Raw genomic sequence first — 23,426 nt, 5'->3', positions numbered from 1 at the left:
AATATTTAGAAACTTTATATACAGTGTTTACTGTGATATTCATCTAAATTTACACATAGACTATATGAAGTATAATGCTGTGAATACCAGTGGAATCACCACCTAGCTGAAGAAGTAGAATATTAGCACTATTCTTGAGTCTCTGTGTGCCACTTCCTATTCTGTCTCCCTTCCACTAATCACCTACCCCCCACCACCACCTTGACTGCGGTATTTATCTTTCATTTGCTTTACTTTATAGTTTACTACAGATATATACCTCATTTTCCATGTTTTTGAATTTTACTTAAATGAAATGGGGCTTCCCTGGTAGCTCAGCTGGTAAAGAATCTGCCTGCAATTCAGGAGACCTGGGTTTGATCCCTGGGTTGGGAAGATCCCCTGGAGAACGGAAAGGCTACCCACGCAAGTATTCTGGACTGGAGAATTCCATGGACTGTACGTATAATCCATGGGGTCTCAAACTGAGCGACTTTCCCTTAAATGAAATGATACTGTTTGTATTTTATTACATTTTTCAATGTGTTGGAGATTCATTCATGTATTATGTGTGGTTATACTTGATTCTTTTTTAGTCTTCTATAGTGTTCCAGTATAATGTTATCCTACAGTTTATTGTCTGTTCTCCGGTGGATGGACTTGAGGGTGTTTCCTTTTTTTTGTTGTTGCGAACAGTGTTTCTGTAACCATCTTGGTATGTATCTCTTTGTACACATTGCAAGAATTTGCTAAATATAGGAGTGGAATTGCTAGGTCAAAGAGTATCATCTTTTTTACATTAGCAGATGTCTTGTATAGTATTTCCATTTTATAGGTGAGGACAGCTTAAGAGTGCTTTAATAAATTGTCATATAGCTAATGAGCAGCAGAACAGGAATCTGAACCCAGATCTGTCTTAGTTAGAGCTAGAGCTCTTACCTGTTGTGCTGTACTCTCTAATTTGAGGTGGAGGGGGCATAAAAAGAATACAAGTGGAATCAATGATTAGGTACATAACTGGTTCGCCTCTGAGGTGTTTTGACTTGTACCAAAGAGCTATCAGGGTTTCCCTGTGGCTCAGACGGTAAAGAATCTGCCTGCAATGTGAGAGACCTGGGTTTGAACCTTGCCTGGAGAATCCCCATGGACAGAGGAGCCTGGCGGACTACAGTTCATGGAGTTGCAAAGACTCAGACAAAACTGAGCGACTAAGCGCGTGCATGTGCACACACACACGCGCACACACACACACACACACACACACATGCACACACACCACCCCCCACACCACCCCCGCCTATCAGTACACACACCTCTACTTATCAGTACACACACACACACACCTCTCCTGGAGAATACACACACACACACCCTCCACCTATCAGTACACACACACACACACTTCTACTTATCAGTACACACACACACCCCTCCACCTACACACACACACACACACCCTCCACCTATCAGTACACACACACACACCTCTACTTATCAGTATACACACACACCCCTCCACCTATCAGTAAACTTAAGAAGGATTTTGTAATAACAGTTGAGGAGCCAAATTACACTTAGGAGCCAAATTACATTTGCATGTATATCTCTCAGTGTTCCAGAACATGGTAGTATATAATGAAAATAAGGAAAATTTGGGATGACTACCAGTAGATAGTAATAAAGTATTCATTACAAGGAATACATACATATGTATAGAATTAGAGAATAACAGCATATCACACATAGCTACCATCAAAAATAAAGTAAGAGTTGGCAAGAATGGGGAGAAATTGTAACCCTTTTGCACTGTTTGGGGATTGAAAATGATACAACTACTATGGAAACAGTATTGTGGTTCCTCAGAAAATTGAAAATAGATTTACCATATGATTTAGCAATTCCACTTCTGGGTATATGTCCAAACAAATTGAAAGCAAGCTCTCAAGCTATTTGTACATCCTTCTTCACAGCAGCATTTTTCACACAGCCAAAAAGTGGGAGCAATCCAAGTATTCTTCAGCAGATGAGTGGATAAAATGTACTATATACACAGTGGAATATTATTCAGCCTTAATAAAGAAATTCTGACACAGGCTACAACATGGATGAACTTTGAGGCCATTATGCTAATTGAAATAAGCTAATCACAAAACGACAAATACTGTAGAATATCACTTATTTGAAGTATCTAGAGTCCTCAGCATTATAGAGACAGGAAGTAGAATGATAATTAACCAGGAGCTGGGGGGAAGGGAGAATGAGAAAGAGTTTGTTTCATGGATGTAGAGTTTTGGTTTTGTGACATGAAAAAAAATGTTCTGGAGATTAGTTTTATGACAATGTGGAAATATATTTAACACTATTCACTTAGAGATGGTTTAGATGGTAATTTTATGTTTGTTGTATTTTACCACAGTTAAAAAGTTTTTAATTAGAGAATAAGATTAGTGCAACTAGAATCAACTTCGTGTGTTCCAAAGGTGAACAGCAATGAAAAGAATATTATATACTTACTATATGTTCTGGAAGCATAGTTTGAATTGGTTATTTAAATTTCACAGTAGCCTCATGGGATAAGTCCTAGTATTATCTCCATGGGTAACCAAGAGAAAGAGAGGTGACATAACTTTTTTCTTTTCTTTTTTTAAATTTGTGTTTACCAGCACTGAGTCTTTGCTGTTGCATGCAGGCTTTCTCTAGTTGGGTGAGCAGGGGGCCACTCTGTTGCAGTGCGGAGGCTTCTCATTGAAACTCTTTTGTTAATTTTATTATCAGCTGAATTCTCCTGTCACATAGGCAAATGATTAGGAAACAAATGTGAATGAGGTTATTTCTGTTTTTATTATTGAAATGGTACCATGACGCTCTCAACTTAAATTTATTCCCTCAGTGAGGAATTATAAACAAGATATATTCTTTTACTTAGGAGATATGATGAACATTCAAACTATTAGAGGATTACCAAATGAAACTTTTTTTGTGAACTAAGACCCCAGATCTATTTATCGATTTATTTATTTTGGTCACACGCATAGCATGTGGTATGTTATTTCCCCAACCAGGGATCAAACCCACACCCCCTGAATTGTAATAACAGAGTTCTTACCACTGGACTGCCAGGGACGTCCCCTCCAGATCTGTTTTAAAACAGCAGTCCCTTGTATATATTATCTTTGGCTATCAATCGTAAATTTTCTCTTATTCCTCTTGAGCACTCTGAGTAGGTAGTACTGTATTGAGGTGCTTTATCAAAGGGCTCTGGCTTCTCATGAGTTTAGAAAACTCATAAGATCATATCTTCAGTTTTCAGTCTCTTTCCTTTGAAAGAAAATCTCTAGAAGCTGTGATGAGTTCTTTAGCCTAGATAAGTTGGATTGTGTAACTGTCTTGAAATATTTGGGTAATGGATGTTTATGGTGTGTAGACCTATAGTTGTGATAATGAATGCAAGTTATAGAGCTAAAGCCTTTCCTTACAGGTTGCCGATTTGGATGATGAATTTGCTGACTTAGTTTTAGGAGAATTTAGTGAGAATTTTGATTTGCTTCCAGCTGAAAAGGTAAATTTTATTAATCATTTACTTCTGACCAAGTTTTACTATTTGGATGTGGTTTGATGACTGTTGTAGATATTTTTTTCAACTTTGGATATCATTAGAAAATGCCAACTTAAAAATTAGAACACTGTTAAAAATTAGAGAACATTGTTCATTTTCTGCATCCTTTTCCTTTCACTGTGATCATTTCACTAAGTAGTAGTAGGGAAATCAGATAGAAATTTGTGTTTTTTTTTTTTTAATTTACTGATCTTTCAGACTACTATAATGATCATTTTTCTCAGAACTTTTTTTTTCTGAATCTGTTTTGTTAGTGGAAACTTATCCTAGATCTTCCCAGGGTTTTTTTTTTCTGGCTTTCTTATGAAATACATCAAACCAGAGAATTGCATTTGAATTTTGACAGATTTATTCAAGGTCTTTTTGGTTTTTTCTGCCAGGAACCTTCTCCCATGAACAGTGTTTAAGTGGTAATGTGTTTTAAGTTGACTTCAAGATGAGCCCAGCAAATTCGCTTGGTTATTTTTCATGGAAAGAATTAATGAAAAACACAAGATCTGTAGATTAATTTTGAGCCATTTGAAGTTAAGAGGTGTAAAATTTTTTTTTCTTTTGCATGAAATGCTGTAAGTTTGAATTTTTTTCTTGTTCAGTATTTGAATGGTTAGATGTGATGTTCACTATACTGTATAGTCACATAATATGATTTCTGTTTTCAGAGAGCTTACAATATAAAATGAAGTTGACCCACCATTCCTTTTATCAATAGCTTGCAAACACATCTAAGCTTTTCTTGATTTTTGAGATCTTTTAAAAGTTGTTTCTAACTTTGGTCCACCTCATTTTGCCTTGGAGTTTATATAATATGGATTTAATTCATTTGAAGAAACTGGAATTCATATTTCTAATTTCTAACAAGTTCTTCTAGTAGACTATCAAGGTTAAATCACAAGTAATTAACTCACTTTTTCAAGAAATATTTTTATTCAACTACTTTATTTTAGGCACTTTTCCAGTTTTTTTCCAGTGGTGTTTTATGGGATTTGCTATAGTGCTTATTATATAGATTTTACGTTCTAGTGGATGGGGGGACAGACAGTAAACTAATAAATATATATCTAATATACCAGGTAGTGATTAATGTTATTTACAATGAAAAATAAAGAATAAGGCCATAAAGAATGATGGTAGTGTGCTGAGGAGTGATATTTTACATGGTTAGTTAGAGAAATCATCTGATTCTGAGATATTTTGGTGGAGACCAAAGTACTACACATAAAACATTTATATCTCTGCTTTATAGCTTCAAACTGCAATACACAGAGTAACACTGGCTCAGACAGCAGTGCCTGTGCTTTGTGGAAGTGCCCTGAAAAACAAAGGGGTCCAGCCCTTATTAGATGCTATTACTATGTACTTGCCTTCACCGGAAGAACGCAACTATGAATTTCTGTAAGTATAAAAGTACATAGATTAAAATCTTACAGGCTTGAAAAGATAGGTAGACAGACAGGTCTTACTTTTCAAAAATGGTAGTTGAATCACAATTTTTGAATAACATTGATGAAGAATATTATTGTAAACAATATAATATAGAGTGATTGTAATTTTTATTTGAAAAGGATGTTTGTCATCATGTCTTGTAACCTGCTATCTTTAAGATGGCACTAAGAATGTGTGACTTTGCTGTGTAAAAGTATAGGTGTTGACCCTTCCATCTTAGTCTGAAAAAAAGAAGTAGTACACTGGGGATGTTTGATAAATATGCTATAGATATATTTATATTTATTCTGGATTTCAAGATTTTTCATAAGCTCAAAATATTTTATAAGGAAAGGTCTGTTTTTTACTCCTCTTGTGCCTAACAGTTTTGTCCTTGGTAATAAATCCTCTAAAATCTAAGTGAGCTTTTTGCATACTGGCAGACAGAGATGGACTTTAATCCTGTTAACTGGAATCTGAGTCACTTTTCATCTCTCTCTATTGGAGAGGTATTATGGCAATGTGATGATGAGCATGGACTGTGTACTACTTGAATTTAAATTTCAGGTCTTCCAAGTTGCTTAACCTCTCATCTGTAAAATGCAGAAAATGGAATTTATCTCATAAGATTGACACTAGAATAAGTGAGCTAATATTTATAAAGCCCATAGAATAGTGCCTAGTATATGATCAACTGTCTATATAAGGACTTGTTAAATAAAATTTGGAGAGAACAGGAATAAGATTAGAGAAGCTTAATAATAGAAGTGTCTAATCTCCTGAGTCATGGACTCCTTTGAAACTAATGAAAATATGGAGCTTTTTCCTCAGAAAAATGTACCTATGCACAAAATTTGGCAATTTGAGACAAGTTCAAACTTTCTGAAACCTCTCAGTGAACACCAATTTAAGGACATCATTCTGTAAGTGTTGGAGTTGTAAACAAGTTCAAGTTTATAGTGTAGATTTATATGGCTATGAAGCTGAAGAAAAAGGAGGAGGAGAGAGTGAAAGCAGTAATTGAAAAGTACCTTCTTGTTTATCCTTCATGGGGTTTTAAGAAGTGGTGTGATATTCCTAGGTGTATTTTTTGAGGAGGGATGTCTTGACAAGAATTGTTTGCTAGTAGAGGTAATATTTGGAAGAGAATCCATTTTTTTGTTTGTCTTTTTTTTTTCAGTTTTGAAGCATTAATGGTAAGATCTCCAATAAGTAATCTAGTCCATGGAGGAAGAGAGATACAGAATACATTATTTAATTGTCCTGGGTTGCTAAATTAGAAGATAAGAGTAATCTTTGGAGCACATGAGGTTAAGTTTATGCAGTGATTCTGATCTTACCTATGTAGATATATAGGAGGTATATTTTAATGGTTTTTCTGGAATTTCTCCTTAATTTTTAGGCAGTGGTATAAAGGTGACTTATGTGCCTTGGCATTTAAAGTCCTTCATGACAAGCAGCGAGGCCCACTGGTTTTTATGCGCGTATACTCAGGCGTGATAAAACCCCAAATGGCCATCTATAATATTAACGGGAACTGCACGTAAGTAGAAGCCTAGGTTATTTTCTAAAACTTCTTATTTCTAAACTCATTTCTTTGTACTTTTGCTAATATGAATCATGGTTTTACAGGGAGAGGATAAGTCGTTTGCTTTTGCCATTTGCTGACCAACATATAGAAATCCCTTTACTGACTGCCGGTAACATTGCTTTGACTGTTGGGCTTAAACATGTAAGTAACCAAATGGTTTCTGTAGGAAATAACAGCTTAAATGTTAATTAAAAGTACATATTTTGTCATAGCAAAGACCCATAAGCAATCCAAAAGCTATCAGTAGTGGAATAATGAATACTGTAGTACATTAATCAACATAGTCAAATCTCAAACATTTAATACAGAGAAAAATAAGTTATGGAATGCTATAGACACTATGTATTGTCTTCATATAAATTTCAAATCCAAGTAAAATAAATACCTTATGGATACATACTTATGTTTTAAGTTTATATTAGATAGTGTTATTCTCATTAGGTTTTTTCCTATCTTGATAACTTCAAAAAATTTAACTTTATAACTGATTATGTAAAAAGTGAAGATATTTTCCCAATGAAGTCTTGTAAGGGCAAGAATTTTTGTCTCTTTTGCTCAAAGATGAATTTGATTTGCCTGATGAATTTTAAATGTATTTTTTGTTGCATGTGTGTTTTTTTGTTCTCCTCCTCCAGGAGTGTTTTATTGTTAGAATTTACCACAGCAGTGTTTTGGATAGAATTCGTCTATAAGTTAAATTAGCTTTATGAATGTACAGTTATAATAAGCTTACTGAATTTGTCTCTTTTAGGTTTTAGGTTTTGATGAAGAGAAAGTGCTACATTAAATTTTTCTTTGGTTTTCATGGTTTTTGGTGGAAGCTGAGTGCTTGCTTGTTGTGTTCATGCATCTTGTTTGCTTGCAGACTGCTACTGGAGACACCATTGTCTCATCCAAATCCAGCGTACTAGCTGCATCTCGTCGAGCCAAAAGGGAGGGAGAAAAGAAGCAGAAAGAAAACAATGAAGCAGAGAGGCTTTTATTGGCTGGTGTGGAGATTCCAGAACCTGTTTTCTTCTGTACCATAGAACCTCCATCAATGGCTAAGCAGCCAGGTGCAAATAATCTTGGTGCATCAATTAATTAGTGCTCTGAAAATTTAGATAAAATAGTTACATTTTATTTCAAAAGGTTTTTTTATGTAATTTTATGTCATTGAGTTCAGCATTTCAGTCCAGTCGCTCAGTCTTGTCCAACTGTTTGCGAACCCATGGACTGCAGCACATCAGGCTTCCCTGTTCATCACCAACTCCTGGAGCTTGCCCAAACTCATGTCCATCGAATTGTGATACCATCCAACCATCTCATCCTCTGTTGTCCCCTTCTCCTTCTGCTTTCCATCTTTCCCAGCATCAGGATCTTTTCCAATGAGTCAGTTCTTCACATCAGGTGGCCAAAGTATTAGAGTTTCGGCTTCAGCATCAGTCCTTCCAATGGATATTCAGGACTGATTTCCTTTAGGATTGACTAGTTTATCTCCTTGCCGCGCATAGGACTCTCAAGTGTCCCCTCCAACACCACAGTTCAAAGGCATCAATTCTTTAGTGCTCAGCTTTCTCTATAGTCCAACTCTCACATCCATACATGACTACTGGAAAAACCATAGCTTTGTCTAGATGGTCCTTTGTTGACAAGGTATTGTCTCTGCTTTTTAATACACTGTCTAGCTTGGTCATAGCTTTTCTTCCAAGGAGCAAGTGTCTTCTAATTTCATGACTGCAGTCACCATCTGCCATGATTTTGGAGCCCAAGAAAGTAAAGTCTCTCACTGTTTCCATTGTTTGCCCATCTATTTGCCATGAAATGATGGGACCAGATGCCATGATCTTAGTTTTCTGCATGTTGAAGTTATAGTTGGCCCTCCCTATACTTGGTTCCTCCATATCTGACTCCGTATATGAGAAGACCTGCACCAAATCCATGTTATTCAGGAGTCAGCTGTATTCTTACTTCTTCTTTGGTGTGATCATTCATTGTAGAGTGGGCACATTAGCTTCTCTGTATTCATGATATAATTTAGCTTTCTTCGTATTTGTTTCTGAAGGCTTTTTTGTTAGCTTCCTAGCCTTTGCAAAGTATAATGAAATGATGTTACTGTCCCATGTGAAACCTTCCAGTGGCTTCCCAGTGCAGATCCAGACTCCACCATGGCCTTCAAACCTTGCATGATGTGCTTGGTCTCTGTCACACATCTCCTCATCCGATGCTACTCTTTCTTTTGTCTGCCAGTATCCAGCTACGCTGGCCTTCTTTCTTCAGTAGAAACCATTCTGCACAGCCATTTCCTCTATCTGGAATTCTTTTTCTCTGGGATTTTACTTACGCCATCATTCTTTTTGGTTTGTGTCTTTATCTAAATCATCCTGGACAGGTCTTTCCAGGTCACTCAATCTCAAGTAACCTCCCATCACTGTCTCATCACTTTTTAAAATTCTCTACAAAACATTTCTGGCTGTGTGAAGTAAATGTTGTTGTAGTACCTTATCTTAAAAAATAAAATGTAAAGGTAACAGTTACTGTTTATCCTCTAGATTTGGATCATGCATTGAAATGCCTTCAGCGTGAAGATCCCAGTTTGAAAGTGAAGCTAGATCCTGATTCTGGACAAGTACGCATATTATTATTTAATTTCCCAAATCTTTCAATAATAATGTTTGTGTGCAAGAGAGTGTTTAAGTGCATTTGTCTAAAACGTTGATTTGTCCATGCACCTGAAAGAAAAGGCCCTTCTACTTTGGCTCTCTCATAATATAAATTTCTGATTATTATTTTTACTGTCAAGCTAAATTCTCCTTAATCCCTCAGCATGATTATACCTCACTCATATAAACTACTGTCCAACATTTTTATCTTCCAGAACACAGCCTTTTGTGAAATTTTGAAATAAATCTTTCAACCCCAAGACAACACTTTGAACCTCTTATGCTAAAACTTACAGAAACAGTTTACTAAAGGGAGGATGAAAGGTACTTTTAACGATGATAACACACATAAAATGGGTGAGAAGTGACAGATTGCGGCCGACAGTTTGGGAAGAAATGGAGTCTACAGCAGGTCCAGGACCGCACTGTGTATCATGGTATAGTAGAAGAACACATGTTCATTCTACATCTTCTTTTTAGGGAGGCAGAGTAGAGTTTATATAAAATATCAGGAAAAAGTTCCTTTAAAAGATTATAAATTTGCCTGTAAAAAGAATAAACTCATTTTAGTTAATTCGAAAAATATGGAATACTTTTTTTTCCTAAATGCCAACTAAATGATGTAGCAGCTTAGTTTAATTGATTCTAAAGGCTGCAACAGCAACTGCAATAGAAACTTTTTATTTAAGAACCACCAATACATATTTTTTTTTAAATAGCAAATAACACGCAAGTGGACAAAGTAAAGAATTAAAGTCTCCTTTTCAGTCTTTCCATCCTGTTCTACACAGATAATCAGTGAATATTCTTTCACACTTTTCCAAACATCCATTTTTCTGCCGTGCTGTTATAAAGCATAGTATACATATATATATACATATTTCTAAATATATATCTACAGATACATAGCAAGTCGTTCTATTTGTATTCAACAACTTGCTTCTTTCCAAATAATTTCTTTTTTTAACTTTATATTAAAGTATCACAGTCACACACCAAATAGTCTTTTATTGTTGTTTCTACAATTTTTTTTACACTGAAAGGAAACAAATCAGAAACAGCCAAGGAAGAGACACATAGGGCAAAGTCTGGGAGAGTTCTAAATGCAAAGCTTTCTTCACCCTCTTGACTCTGTGGAGTACTGCCAGCCAGGAAAGCTCACCTAAACCTTCAGTGTCCAGAGATTTTGTTGGAACATAACCACATTCTGCCTGTGTGGTTGACATTTAATCTCTCGTGCCTCCTGTAGGTTTGGGCTACTACCTTCATTCTCTAGGTTGTGAATGGGTAACGGCTATTCCAAAGCCATAAGTCACATTGTTAGACTGTCTGGTGGACAAAGGCGCCAGACAAGCAAAGACATTTCTATCAGGGAGCATTTGGGCCTAAAGATAACTTTCCAGTAGCTGAAGGCAAGGGCCAGATCTCTTTTGGGGTTAAAGTTAATACTTCACTATACAGATGGTATATGAAAAAAATGGGGCAAATAGGATTACTTTCACTGTACTCTCCCATACACAAAGAACTTCAGGAATAACTGTTTTTGTGTTATTTTGTTTTTTGGGTTTTTTTAATGTTTTAATGCAAATTTGGCTGTTCTAACGAGGACCCAAAATGACATTGGTTCAAAAAAGATAAAAGTCAGTTTCTCTGTCACTTAAAGTTTCAAGCTACTCTAGTAGAGTTTTGTTTTTTTTTTTTCATTCTTTGTTTATTCCATGAGTAGTCACATATTGTTATAATCTGAATTTTGTTAAATTTAATATGGCCTGCTTTTATTTATTTTAATTTTTAAAAATTTATTTATTTAGTTTTTGGAGGCTAATTACATTATTGTATTGGTTTTGCCATATGTTGACATGAATCCACCACAGGTGTACATGTGTTCCCCATCCTGAATCCCCTTCCCACCTCCCTCCCCATCCCATCCCTCTGGGTCATCCCAGTGCACCAGCCCTGAGCACCCTGTATCATGCATTGAACCTGGACTGGCAATCCATTTCACATATGATAATATACATGTTTCAGTGCCATTCTTCCAAACGATCCCACCCTCGCCCTGTCCCACAGAGTCCAAAAGACTGTTCTGTACATCTGTGTCTCTTTTGCTGTCTCGCATACAGGGTTATCATTACCATCTTTCTAAATTCCATATATATGTGTTAGTGTACTGTATTGGTGTTTTTCTTTCTGGCTTACTTCACTCTGTATAATAGGCTCCAGTTTCATCCACCTCATTAGAACTGATTCAAATGTATTCTTTTTAATGGCTGAGTAATACTCCATTGTGTATATGTACCACAGCTTTATTATCCATTCGTCTGCTGATGGACATCTAGGTTGCTTCCATGTTCTGGCTATTATAAACAGTGCTGCGATGAACGTTGGGGTACACGTGTCTCTTTCAATTCTGGTTTCCTTGGTGTGCATGCCCAGCAATCGGATTGCTGGGTCATATTACTCTAGTAGTTTTGACTGCCCACAAAACTGTAAGGTTAAGGTGTCCAGGATTGTTGGGAAATAGCCATGTGATTGGGAGTGTTTGGGAGAGGGGTTATTTCCCTCATTCACAAGATGTTGCCCTCATTCATGTTTCAAGATAGTTAACTACATCTTCATTAAGAGAATGGTTTTATTTATCCTTAAAGACATAACCTGGAAGTTGACAACATCATTGGTACTTATATTCCATTGGCTAGAGCTTAGCTTTGTGGTTGGGAAGCATGGTTCTGGTTAGAATGCCACGTAGCCAGCTAATAACCCAACTATCACAGAGTAGGAGACTGGCTGCACTGGCTTTTGGTTGTGGCCCATGGGATCTTCATTGCGGCCTGAGCACTGACTAGTTACGCGACCAGTGATCAAACCCAGGCCCCCTCCATTGGGAATGTGGAATCTTAGCCACTGGACCACCCCTTGTGATTCACTTTTAACTGATTTATTATTAAGAGTCAGAGAAGTTAAAAACAGTGTTTTGATGTAGGAGCCAAAAAAAGTTTACAGGAGAAATTTTGTTTGTAAGTAATGGGAAATAAAATATATTGATATCATACCTTTATTTAGTGTTTTGTGATAAACAATTTTTCCTTGACTTTTGTTTTCTTCCTCTTTTACCCAGACTGTCCTTTGTGGCATGGGGGAGTTACATATTGAAATTATTCATGACCGAATCAAGAGGGAATATGGACTAGACACCTATCTTGGGCCCCTCCAGGTGGCATACCGAGAGGCCATCCTAAATTCAGTTCGTGCCACAGGTAAATACAACACTTAGAATTTGCTGGTCGTGTTGCTCTCTTTCTCTCCAGGATCTGTTTGCTGCATCTCTTAGTTTAGTTGCATAAAGCAGAGTTTATATTCACTAGTGTCTTCCATCAGTGAGGACAGGTTTTATGTGTGTTTTCTTGTTTTTTAGAATTTGTTTGCTTTAGGCACGGCCCTATTTCACTGCCACTCAGTTATTACATATACTGGCTCAGCCAGTAGAAGGTAGAATTAGATGAAGGCAGTCAGTGGTGCTGACTTCCAGTTATAAGATAAATAAATACTAGGGATGTGATGTGCACCATGATAAAGATAATACTGCTGTACATTATAAGTGAAAGGTAAGATGTATCCTAAGAGTTATCATTGCACAGGAAAAAATCTTTTTCTGTTTCTTTAATGTTGTATTTATATGAGATGGTAGATGTTCACCAAACTAATTGTGGTAATTATTTCATGATCTGTGTAAGTTAAATCCTTGTGTTATACACCTTAAACTCCTACAGTGCTGTATGTCAATTATATCTCAGTAAAATTACAGATAATTTAAAAAAAATAGAGTGGAACATGGTAATCTTGTGCTGATGGTATTCTTGGGAAACTGAAGTTTTTATATTTCTGTGCCAAAATGTAAGAATTCATGCTTTTTCTACGTACGATCTTTTCAGTTTGGTTCCCTTAAGTAAAAGAACATGATAGTTATTCCCATCCCCACAATAAGAAAACTTGGACAGGTTTGTGAAAAAATATAGAAAGAGATGTTTAGCGTAACTAGGAACTTTTAAGCACTTCAGTGATTTGTAAATAGGCCAGGTGATTACTTTTCATTGAAACTTGAAAAATTAAACAGGATATAGGGGCGTGATGACAAATGACATGATGATTTCTCTTTCTGGACTTTATATCTGGAAAAACAAGATGTTTGGAAAATATAAATAACCTCTTTCAAATTAATGTCTGAAGTGGTTAGAATATGATGGAAACTTCCAGAGGTTAAAAAAAGGAAGGTGGAACAGGAATCTTGGAAAATAACTCAGCACCTAAGCCACTAGCTATTCTGGAGAAATCTGAGGTCATATTTAACCTACTGCTTGAGAGCCACATCCTCATGGAAACAATATGGAAAGTCTTCTCCATAAAAGAAGGTGACAAGGAAACTTATCTGACTGGCTTTTGGCAAAGGGGCAGTATTTCTGAGGATTTGTAACTATAGGCATTTTCAACCTAAATTCATGGAACCAGTGTAATCTATAAAATTCCAAACCAAGAGCAACTTAGTGTGAAGTCCTCTTGATTGGTGATAGACCAAGAAGCCTTGAGAAAGCAAACATAGGGCTCTTTAGGTAAATGTACCCTTAATTCAGGCCTCAAAGATCCCATAAAGTAAGATGAACTCACAATATTTTTTTTTTAAGTTTTAAAATCATAAAACCTTGAGAAAAGGCACAGTGAGCAAAAAAAAAGCAATAGAAACAATAATCCTCACAGGCAGACCAGCAAAGGCTTCTGATACTGGAATTACCATGTACAGAGTATATAAAATATTAATTTTGAAGAAATAAGAAAGGGGATTAAAAAGTATTAGTAAGAAATAGGAAACTTTCAAAAATAAAGCAATGGAATGTTATCTGAGAAAGAAAGGAAATGTTCGAAAAAATGATGGGGTTGTGTCATAAGGACATAGGAACCAACCTGAAGAGGCTACACTCGCTAAATATGGGTTAATTTGAGCTCCAGAATAGCTAAGAACAATAATTAATCCATTGACAAAAAGCTAGAATTCATGAGGCCATACCAATAATATATCAACAAGAAGAGACTGTTTTTCCTTACACCAAAATGCCAAGTGCTGACTGTTAGATGTTGAGGCGGAGGGTTGGAGTAGAAAATCGTCATTTTGCAAATACTTAATATTGTGTACGTTGTTGAATAACATACTTGCATAGTCTTCAAGTGTCTCCCTTTAAATTGCTTATTAGGTACAAAGTGAAAAGCTAGTAACCAGATGCTGCGGCAGTCAGCCCACACCTTGACTGAACAGTCAGACCACCAGTGATCACATGCTGTTGAGGCACAGGTTACATTTGTGTACATCTAGAAAATTATCAAAATGTACAGGCATTAAAGAAGACCGAAGTTGAATGGGAAGCCATACTATTCATGAGACTTCCCTGGTAGTCCAGGGGCTGAGATTGTGCTCCTAATGCCTGGGGCCAGGGTTCTAATCCCTGGGTGGGGAACTATTAATAGATCCCATGTACCACAGCTAAGAGTTCACATGCCACAGTAAAGATTGTGCATGCGAAAATAAGACCTGGTGCAGCCAAATAAATTTTTTGAAAAAGAGAATGAAAGAAAACTATAGATAAGAACCATACTATTCATAGATAAGAGGACTGAACAGCATGAAGGTACCAATTCTACCCAAAGAAGTGTATCAGACTTTAATACTTATTATAAAAGCAGTCATTATGATGCTGATCAACTAATCAAGCTAGGAATAGACAAATATACCAGGGGAACAAGCCAGAGAGCTTAAAAGCACATGCATATCTATCTGAAAATGCACCTTTCACAGAGTGATACTGAAGCTCAGTGGGAAAGGGCGGACTGGATTTCAGTAAATGGGCCTGGAAAAACTATTCACATGGGAAGAGATTTAGATTCCTCCCACATACTGTATCGAAACCTCAATTCCAGTTGAATTTAAAAGCCTAAATAAGAGGAAAGAGTTGGAAAGTCTCCCTTTGAGGACAGAAGAATAAAGAGAATAAGTGCTAATATATATGCAAAAGAGGAAAGAAAACCCCAACGCTTTATGAAAGTTTTTAAACTTTCAAATTTTTGGAAGACAGTGTAGGAGAACTTAACCAGGTAAGACTGAAACTGTGAACTAAAAGATTAGTAAATTTGATGTTATTGAAATTAAGAATGTATTAGAATATAATGAAAGCAAAAAGATACACTTAGAGAAGATATTGACCTCATATAAAACAGATTAGAATCCAAAAATCACTAAAAACATGACAACCAACCAAGTAGAAAAGTGAGCAAAGAAGGTTGAACAGACATTTCACAAAAGAGGCCGAAGGCCCATGAACATATTAAAAGTTTCTCAGTGATTAGGGTCATGTGAGTTAAAAGACAAGATGCCCTTTTACACCAACAAGATTGGCAAGAAAACAGTTTGGCACCTTGGTTATGAAGTTGGTTATGTATAGACCTTCATTCTCAGCAGTTCCTCTAGTAGGTATCAGTCCTGGGTGTTCATCGGAAGGACTGATGTTGAAGCTGAAACTCCAATACTTTGGCCACCTGATGCGAAGAGCTGACTCATTGGAAAAGACCCTGATGCTGGGAAAGATTGAGGGCAGGAGGAGAAGGGGGCGACAGAGGATGAGATGGTTGGATGGCATCACTGACTCAATGGACATGAGTTTGAGTGAACTCCAGGAGTTGGTGATGGACAGGGAGGCCTGGCGTGCTGCGGTTCATGGGGTCGCAGAGTCGGACACGGCTGAGGAACTGAACTGAACAGGTGGTTTCTTGACTGCTTCTCCCTTGATTAGCAACAGTTACAAATCTGCCCTGTGGAACTCAGGGCAGGTCTTAGAGGCTGGAGTCTTGCCTACAAGAGATGGGGGACAAAAGGGCTTCCATGCCAGAGCCCCACAGGGGCCCACTCAGTTTCACTGACCGCTGTTGCTTGTTGACAAATGAGGGGTACCGTTTTCATTTTAAGAACTAGATCAGTAGTTTTAGAGGAGAGAAATCATAAATATTAAATAAAGAGTATGTTGCTGGAATAGTATGAAATTTAACTGTTTGTCGTCAAGGTTAAAAACCTTTTAATTTTCATTAGATAACCTTTTGTACTCAATAAGTGTTTTAAGTAAAAATTTTGTGCTTTAAAGAATTTCGGTCACATAAATGTTTAAACGTATGATCTGCATGTCGGAACTTGTACGTTCATCTGCCTTAACACACCCTAACACTGAAGCAATATTAATAGGTGATTCAGAGCAGGTGTTTAACTTTGATAAACACAGAATCTACGCTTGCTTTCTTGATAGAACTATTTACTCTGACATTTTTATACTGTGCTTAGTGTCTTTATTGGTCTTCTCTTCCACTTTATCTTCCATGAGACCTTGAACTTGTTGACTGTAATCAACTTGTTGGACTTGCTGATTTTGCCAGTTGTGGCACCTTGACACCTTTCCAGAACAAATCTCTGAGGTACTATATTCAATTTGTTTACAGATACCTTAGATAGAACTTTAGGAGACAAACGGCATCTTGTCACGGTAGAACTGGAAGCAAAACCCATGGAAACATCATCTCTTCTGCCTGTTATCGAGTATGCAGCAAGCATTGCCGAAGACCTCTCGCAGGCCTCCCGAGAGGCCTTTGAAAATGGCGTTAACAGTGCGTGCCTCCAAGGTGAGGTAGTCAACTCAGTACCTTTCAACCTCTTCTAATAATAGAAATTATTTCATACTTCTTTTCTAACTTTGGGGGTATTTTCTCCCTATTTCTCCCCATCATGTATGTGTCATACCTTGTAGTTGTCCCACAGTATTGCATATTCTGTTTTGTTTTTTTCAGTCTTTGCTCACTTTGCTTTTTGGTTTTGGAGGTTTCTACTGATCCACCTCCTGCCTCAGGCTTTCCTCAGCCGTGTCCCATCTGAGCGCGTCAGCGGTCTTCCTTCTGTTACAGTGGGTTTGACCTGTGGCGTTTCTTTTCGTTGTTTCTTAGGGTTTCTGTCTCTCTGCCATCGTGCGCACCTGTTCTTAGTGCCCCTTACCTTGTCTCTTACAGCCCTTCGCGTGTTAATCAGTTTATATCCTCAGTCTGATCATGTAGCATCCCTGCCGTGTCTGGTTCTGATGCTCACTCTCTGTTCAGATTGTGCTCTTTGCCCTTCAGCATTTTTCTTGATAGCCAGATATGACACACTGGGTGAAAGGGACTGCTCTAAACTGGCCTTCAGTATGATGGTGGTGAGGTGAGGGGGCGTGTCTGTGCCCCTAAGATTGGGTCTTAGCCGGTGCCCTTGGCCTCTGAACTGCACAGCTGTTTCTCAGTCCTTTCATCCCCCATCGGTGGGACAGGGTGGCTGGAGTAGACTGGAATTGGGTGCTTCCCTCAAGTCATCTAGCCTCTGATACCCCTTCTGGTTTGGCTCTGATATACTAGTTTCCTCTGAGGGCCGACCTTGTTAAGAATAGACTGCCTTGGAGACTTTCAGAAAGAATTCCTCCGCACTATCACCCTCATGAATCTCTGATATTTACTGTGAGAACCTGCTTGAGATCACAAATTGTTCCACTCCCCAACCCCAAGACTGGGTGCTCCTGGAGTTTTTGACTGGGCCACACTGAGCCTCAAACAGTTTATCAATTACAGTTCAGTGCAACTCCCTGCACTGACCTCTCTCTCTAGTTTTAGGAACAGTGGTTTGCCCTTTGTCCTCCCCTCTCCAGTCAGACCAATAAAAGTTGTTGCTTTTTATTTATTTAGAACAGTGTGATGACTTCAAAGCTCCTTACATGCAGGACACTGGAAGTTCTCTGCCTCTTTACACATTTCAGTTACCCTCACTGAACACACTACAGTCCTAATATAGTTTTCCCCCTTACCTAGGACCATTACTTGGATTCCCAGTTCAAGATGTAGCAGTTACTTTACATTCTTTGGTAATTCATCCTGGTACCTCCACAACCATGATTTCTGCCTGTGTCTCAAGATGCCTACAAAAGGTATGGAAGTGTCCTAATCCTTTTTGCTGTAATTGTGATTGTGGTTTTCATTAGTCTGCCTTCTAAGGGATAAGAATAAGAGGCTTATGGAAGCTTCCTGATTGGAGAAGCTGCTGTAACAGTGCTTCCTGTGAAAGTGCTGCACTTAGTATGCCAGCAAATCTGGAAAACTCAGCAGTGGCCACAGGACTGGAAAAGGTCAGTTTTCATTCCAGTCCCAAAGAAAGGCAATACCAAAGAATGTTCAAACTACCACACAATTGCACTCATCTCACATGCTAGCAAAGTAATGCTCAAAATTCTCCAAGCACAGCTTCAATAGTATGTGAACTGAGAACCTCCAGATGTTCATGATGGATTTAGAAAAGGCAGAGGAACCAGAGGTCAAGTTGCCAACATCTGTTGGATCATCCAAAAAGCAAGAGAGTCCAAAAAAACATCTACTTCTGCTTTATTGACTACACCAAAGCCTTTGACTGTGTGGATCACAGCAAACTATGGAAAATTCTGAAAGAGTTGGGAATACCAGACCACCTTACCTGCCTCCTGAGAAATCTATACTCAGATCAACAGTTAGAACTGGACATGGAACAACAGACTAGTTCCAGAATGGGAAAGGAGTATGTCAAGGCTGTATATTGTCACCCTGCTTATTTAACTTATATGCAGAGTACGTTATGCAAGATGCCGGGATGGATGAAGCACAGGCTGGAATCAAGATTGCTGGGAGAAATATCAACAACCTCAGATAAGTAGATGACACCAAGCTTATGGCAGAAAGTGAAGAGGAACTGAAGAGCCTCTAGATGAAAGTGAGTGAAAAAGTTGGCTTAAAACTCAACATTCAGAAAACTAAGATCATGGCATCCGGTCCCATCACTTCATAGCAAATAGATGGGGAAACAATGGAAGCAGTGAGAGATGTTATTTTCTTGGGCCCTAAAATCACTACATGTGGTGACTGCAGCTAGAAAATTTAAAGAGGATTGATCTTTAGAGGAAAAGCTATGACCAACCTAGACAGCATATTAAAAAGCAGAGACCTTACTTTGCCAACAAAGGTCCATCTAGTCAAAGCTATGGTTTTTCCAGTAGTCATGTATGGATGTGAGTTGGACTCTAAAGAAACTGAGGGCCGAAGAATCGATGCTTTTGAACTGTGGTGCTGGAGAAGACTCTTGAGAGTCCCGTGGACTGCAAGGAGATCCAACCAGTCCATCCTAAAGGAGATCAGTCCTCAGTGTTCATTGGAAGGACTGATGCTGAAGCTGAAACTCCAGTAGTTTGACCACCTGATGCGAAGAACTGACTCATTGGAAAAGACCCTGATGCTGGGAAAGATTGAAGGCAGGAGGAGAATGAGATGGTTGGATGGTATCACTGACTCAGTGGACATGAGTTTGATCAAACTCCATGAGTTGGTGATGGATAGGGGCACCTGGCATGCTGCAGTCCTTGGAATCACAAAGAGTTGGACACGACTGAGGGACCAAACTGAACTGAATCCTTTTTGCTTTAAGGTACTCTCTGGACAGCCGTGCACCACTAATCTGCAGACAGCTGTGCTCCCAGTGCCTGACCTTGTGTCCTTGCATTCTGAACCCTATAATCAAGAGTTTCTAATCCTGGAAAACCTTTGATTTCTTAATCACTGGCGTTTTATTCAAAATAGAATCTAGGATATTGGTATTCGACACAGATAGTTACTAAACATCCTCTGATTCTGCCAAAGAGGCAAGTTGTTTTAGTGGCATCTCTCCTTTCCCTGCCTTCCCAGGTGGCACTGTTGTAAAGAAGCTGCATGTCAATGAAGGAGACGTAAGAGACGTAGGTTCGATTCCTGGGTCAGGAAGATACTTTGGAGGGGAGAAGGAAATGGCAGTTCATTCTAGTGTTCTTCCCTGGGAAAGCCCATGGACAAAGGAGCCTGGTGGGCTACAGTCCATAGGGTCGCAATGAGTCGGACATGACTGAAGCGACTGAGCATGCATGCTGCTTTTCTTATACCAGATGCACAGCCATAGAGGCAATCTTGGTAGCTTTGAGTAAAAGACACTTCAGGGGTCAATTCTGCCCAAAATGGGACTATAATCTAAAGGACACTGAAGGTCTAATACTGGTTCTAGTATTGGAGTTCCTGTTTATTCTACTAAGATTAATCAAGGATCACCAAAATCAGAGAAGTCCTGTTCAATTACAGATCAGATAAGTGAATTTCCTTCTCAGAGCATAAAGCAGTCTCCTCTTCTCCTTGTGGTTGCCTGGGGATATGCCCTTGAGCTAGTGGAGGTGATGGAATTCCAGTTGAGCTATTTCAAATTCTAAAAGATGATGCTGTGAAAGTGCTGCCAGCAAATTTGGAAAACTCAGGAGTGGCCACAGGACTGGAAAAGATCAGTTTTCATTTTAATGCTAAAAATGTTGAAACTGCCACACAGTTGCACTCATCTCACATGCTAGCAAAGTAATGCTCAAAATTCTCCAAGCCAGGCTTCAACAGTACATGAACTGAGAATTTTCAGATGTTCAAGCTGGATGTAGAAAAGGCAGAGGAACCAGAGATGAAATTGCAAGCATGTGTTGGATCATTGAAAAAGCAAGAGAGTTCCAGAAAAACATCTCCTGCTTTATTGACTATGCCAAAGCCTTTGACTGTGTGGATCACAACAAACTGAAAAATTCTTAAAGAGTTGGGAATACCAGACCACCTTACCTGCCTCCTAAGAATTCTGTATGCAGGTCAAGAGCAACAGTTAGAACTGGACATGGAACAACAGACTGATTCTAAATTGGGAAAGGAGTACGTCAAGGCTGTATGTTGTCATCCTGCTTATTTAACTTCTATGCAGAGTACATCATGCGAAATGCTGGGCTGGATGAAGCACAAGCTGGAATCAAGATTGCCGAGAGAAATATGAATAACCTTAGATATGTAGCTGACAGCACCCTTATGGCAGAAAGAGAAAAGGAACCAAAGAGACTCTTGATGAAAGTGAAAGAGGAGAGTGAAAAAGCTGTCTTAAAACTCAGTATTCAAAAAACTAAGATCGTGGCATCTGGTTCATCACTTCATGTCTAATAGATGGGGAAACAATGGAAACAGTAAGAGATTTTATTTTTTTGGACTCCAAAATCACTGCAAAAGACGCACTTACTCCTTGGAAGAAAAGCTATGACCAACCTAGACAGCATATTTAAAAGCAGAGATATTACTTTGCTGACAAAGGTCCATCTAGTCAAAGCTATGGTTTTTCCAGTAGTTATGTATTGATGTGAGAGTTGAACTCTAAAGAAAGCTGAGCGCCGAAGAATTGATGCTTTTGAACTGTGGTGTTGGAGAAGACTCTTGAGAGTCCCTTGGACTGCAAGGATATCCAACCAGTCAATTCTAATAAAATCAGTTCTGAATATTCATTGGAAGAACTGGTGGTGAAGCTCCAGAACTTTGGCCACCCAATGCAAAGGGCTGACTCATTAGAAAAGACCCTGATGCTGGGAAAGATTGAAGGCAGGAGGAGAAGGGGATGACAGAGGATTTGAAAGTTGGATGGCATCACTGACTAGATGGACATGAGTTTGAGCCTGCTCCAGAAGTTGGTGATGGACAGGGAAGCTTGGTGTGTTGCAGTCCATGGGGTCACCTGCCAGGACCTTCGTGTGCTGAATGCTGATTCCATGCATTCTTCTCTGTGGGAATACTCTAGTTATGTAGGTGACTGATGCACATTAAAACACTTGCTTTTATGACCATTTTCTAATATTTTGGACTGTGTTTGAGACCTGCTTTTCTAGTCTTATTTGAATCCATAATTACAAACTTAATTTAAATATCTTAAGTCCCTGACTTAGGAAGGCTGAACTTTAATGACTTTTTCATGTAAGTTCAAATTCATACTTCTTAAGAGTTTTCATTTTAAAAAACACCCACCTACATTTTCAAAACTAAAATTATTTAAATATTGTTTTCTGAAGCAGTAGTTAGAAATAGTGCCTGTAAAGTGGTCATGATGAAATTGTTGCAAACATTTACCTTTCAGTAATTTTTAGAGTTCCACCTGACTTTGGTTTTAGTATTGAAATAACCATAACCTGAAAGATGATACAGTGCTTCTAAGTTAACCTCAAGCCCCAGTATTTTGGCCAGTCCTTCAGAATCGAATATCCCTTGGTTAACCTTCCTTTAAGACCATAGTAGAGAATAAGAATTAACTTTATGAGGCCTCCACGTAGTCTTTAGTTTTAATTCATTACTTTGAATACTACTAATGGAAGTACTCTGAGCCTTGAGAAACTTCATCTGGTGGGGAAGCTCCTTGGCGCTGCTGAGAAGTTAATGATGCTTCGTATTAACTGAGCCATCTCTGTTGTGGTCATGGCGCACTGCACTGGGAACTGAGGGGGCACAGTCAGATGCATATGTTTTTCCTGACCTAAACGAGCTTATGACTTAGAAGGAAATTAAATATAGCCAAACAGTCAAAATACTAGATAGAATGGTCTAAGATTCACAAAAGCTGAGAAATGGGGAATTGGAGCGTGGTTCTTGGTGTCAACTACTAATTGGCACTTGCCAAGAGCATTGCCAACCACTGAACAAGGGCATTCAGCATTGATCTCTGCAGGGACTGAACCCATGCTGCTGCAGCTGTTGACCTTCAACACCCCCTGAGGGAGTTCAGGGTGGAGTGAGGCACTCTTTCCTCCAGGGAATCTGGTGGGACAGGTCTTTAGATATAGGATGTTTTTAGGAACTGATTTCATTATTGCAGTCCTTGCATCTCCTCTTACCTGCTGCTGCTGCTAAGTCACTTCAGTCGTGTCCAACTCTGTGTGACCCCATAGACTGAAGCCCACCAGGGTCCCCCGTCCCTGGGATTCTCCAAGCAAGAACACTGGAGTGGGTTGCCATTTCCTTCTCCAATATGTGAAAGTGAAAGTGAAGTCGCTCAGTCATGTCCAACCCCTAGCGACCCCACGGACTGCAGCCCACCAGGCTCCTCCACACTGCAGCCCACCAGGCTCCTCCATCCATGGGATTTCCGAGTACCTAGCGGAGAAGGCAATGGCAAGCCACTCCAGTACTATTGCCTAGAAAATCCCATGGATGGAGGAGCCTGGTAGGCTGCAGTCCGTGGGGTCGCTAAGGG

The 23,426-nt window shown here is 38.7% G+C and overlaps 1 protein-coding gene across 6 annotated transcripts in view; it reads left to right on the top strand.

The window, feature by feature from the left end:
- Positions 1–23,426, top strand: part of GFM2 (GTP dependent ribosome recycling factor mitochondrial 2) — a 49,377-nt gene that overhangs the window by 21,821 nt on the left and 4,130 nt on the right. For 5 of the 6 annotated variants that reach the window (XM_055421851.2, XM_055421848.2, XM_088827754.1 and 2 more), the window contains 9 exons: positions 3,458–3,538; positions 4,839–4,987; positions 6,420–6,560; positions 6,650–6,749; positions 7,474–7,663; positions 9,140–9,216; positions 12,369–12,507; positions 16,778–16,957; positions 18,164–18,279. In XM_055421851.2, the coding sequence (XP_055277826.2) occupies positions 3,458–3,538; positions 4,839–4,987; positions 6,420–6,560; positions 6,650–6,749; positions 7,474–7,663; positions 9,140–9,216; positions 12,369–12,507; positions 16,778–16,957; positions 18,164–18,279 (1,173 nt within the window). The remainder of the gene's footprint in view (positions 1–3,457; positions 3,539–4,838; positions 4,988–6,419; positions 6,561–6,649; positions 6,750–7,473; positions 7,664–9,139; positions 9,217–12,368; positions 12,508–16,777; positions 16,958–18,163; positions 18,280–23,426) is intronic. The other variant, XM_055421852.2, reaches the window with a different exon arrangement.

Source organism: Moschus berezovskii, chromosome 18, assembly GCF_049115385.1.
Source record: "Moschus berezovskii isolate FMDL1 chromosome 18, NW_MosBer_1.0, whole genome shotgun sequence".
Taxonomy (NCBI): domain Eukaryota; kingdom Metazoa; phylum Chordata; class Mammalia; order Artiodactyla; family Moschidae; genus Moschus; species Moschus berezovskii.
This window is presented reverse-complemented; position numbering and strand designations above follow the sequence as displayed.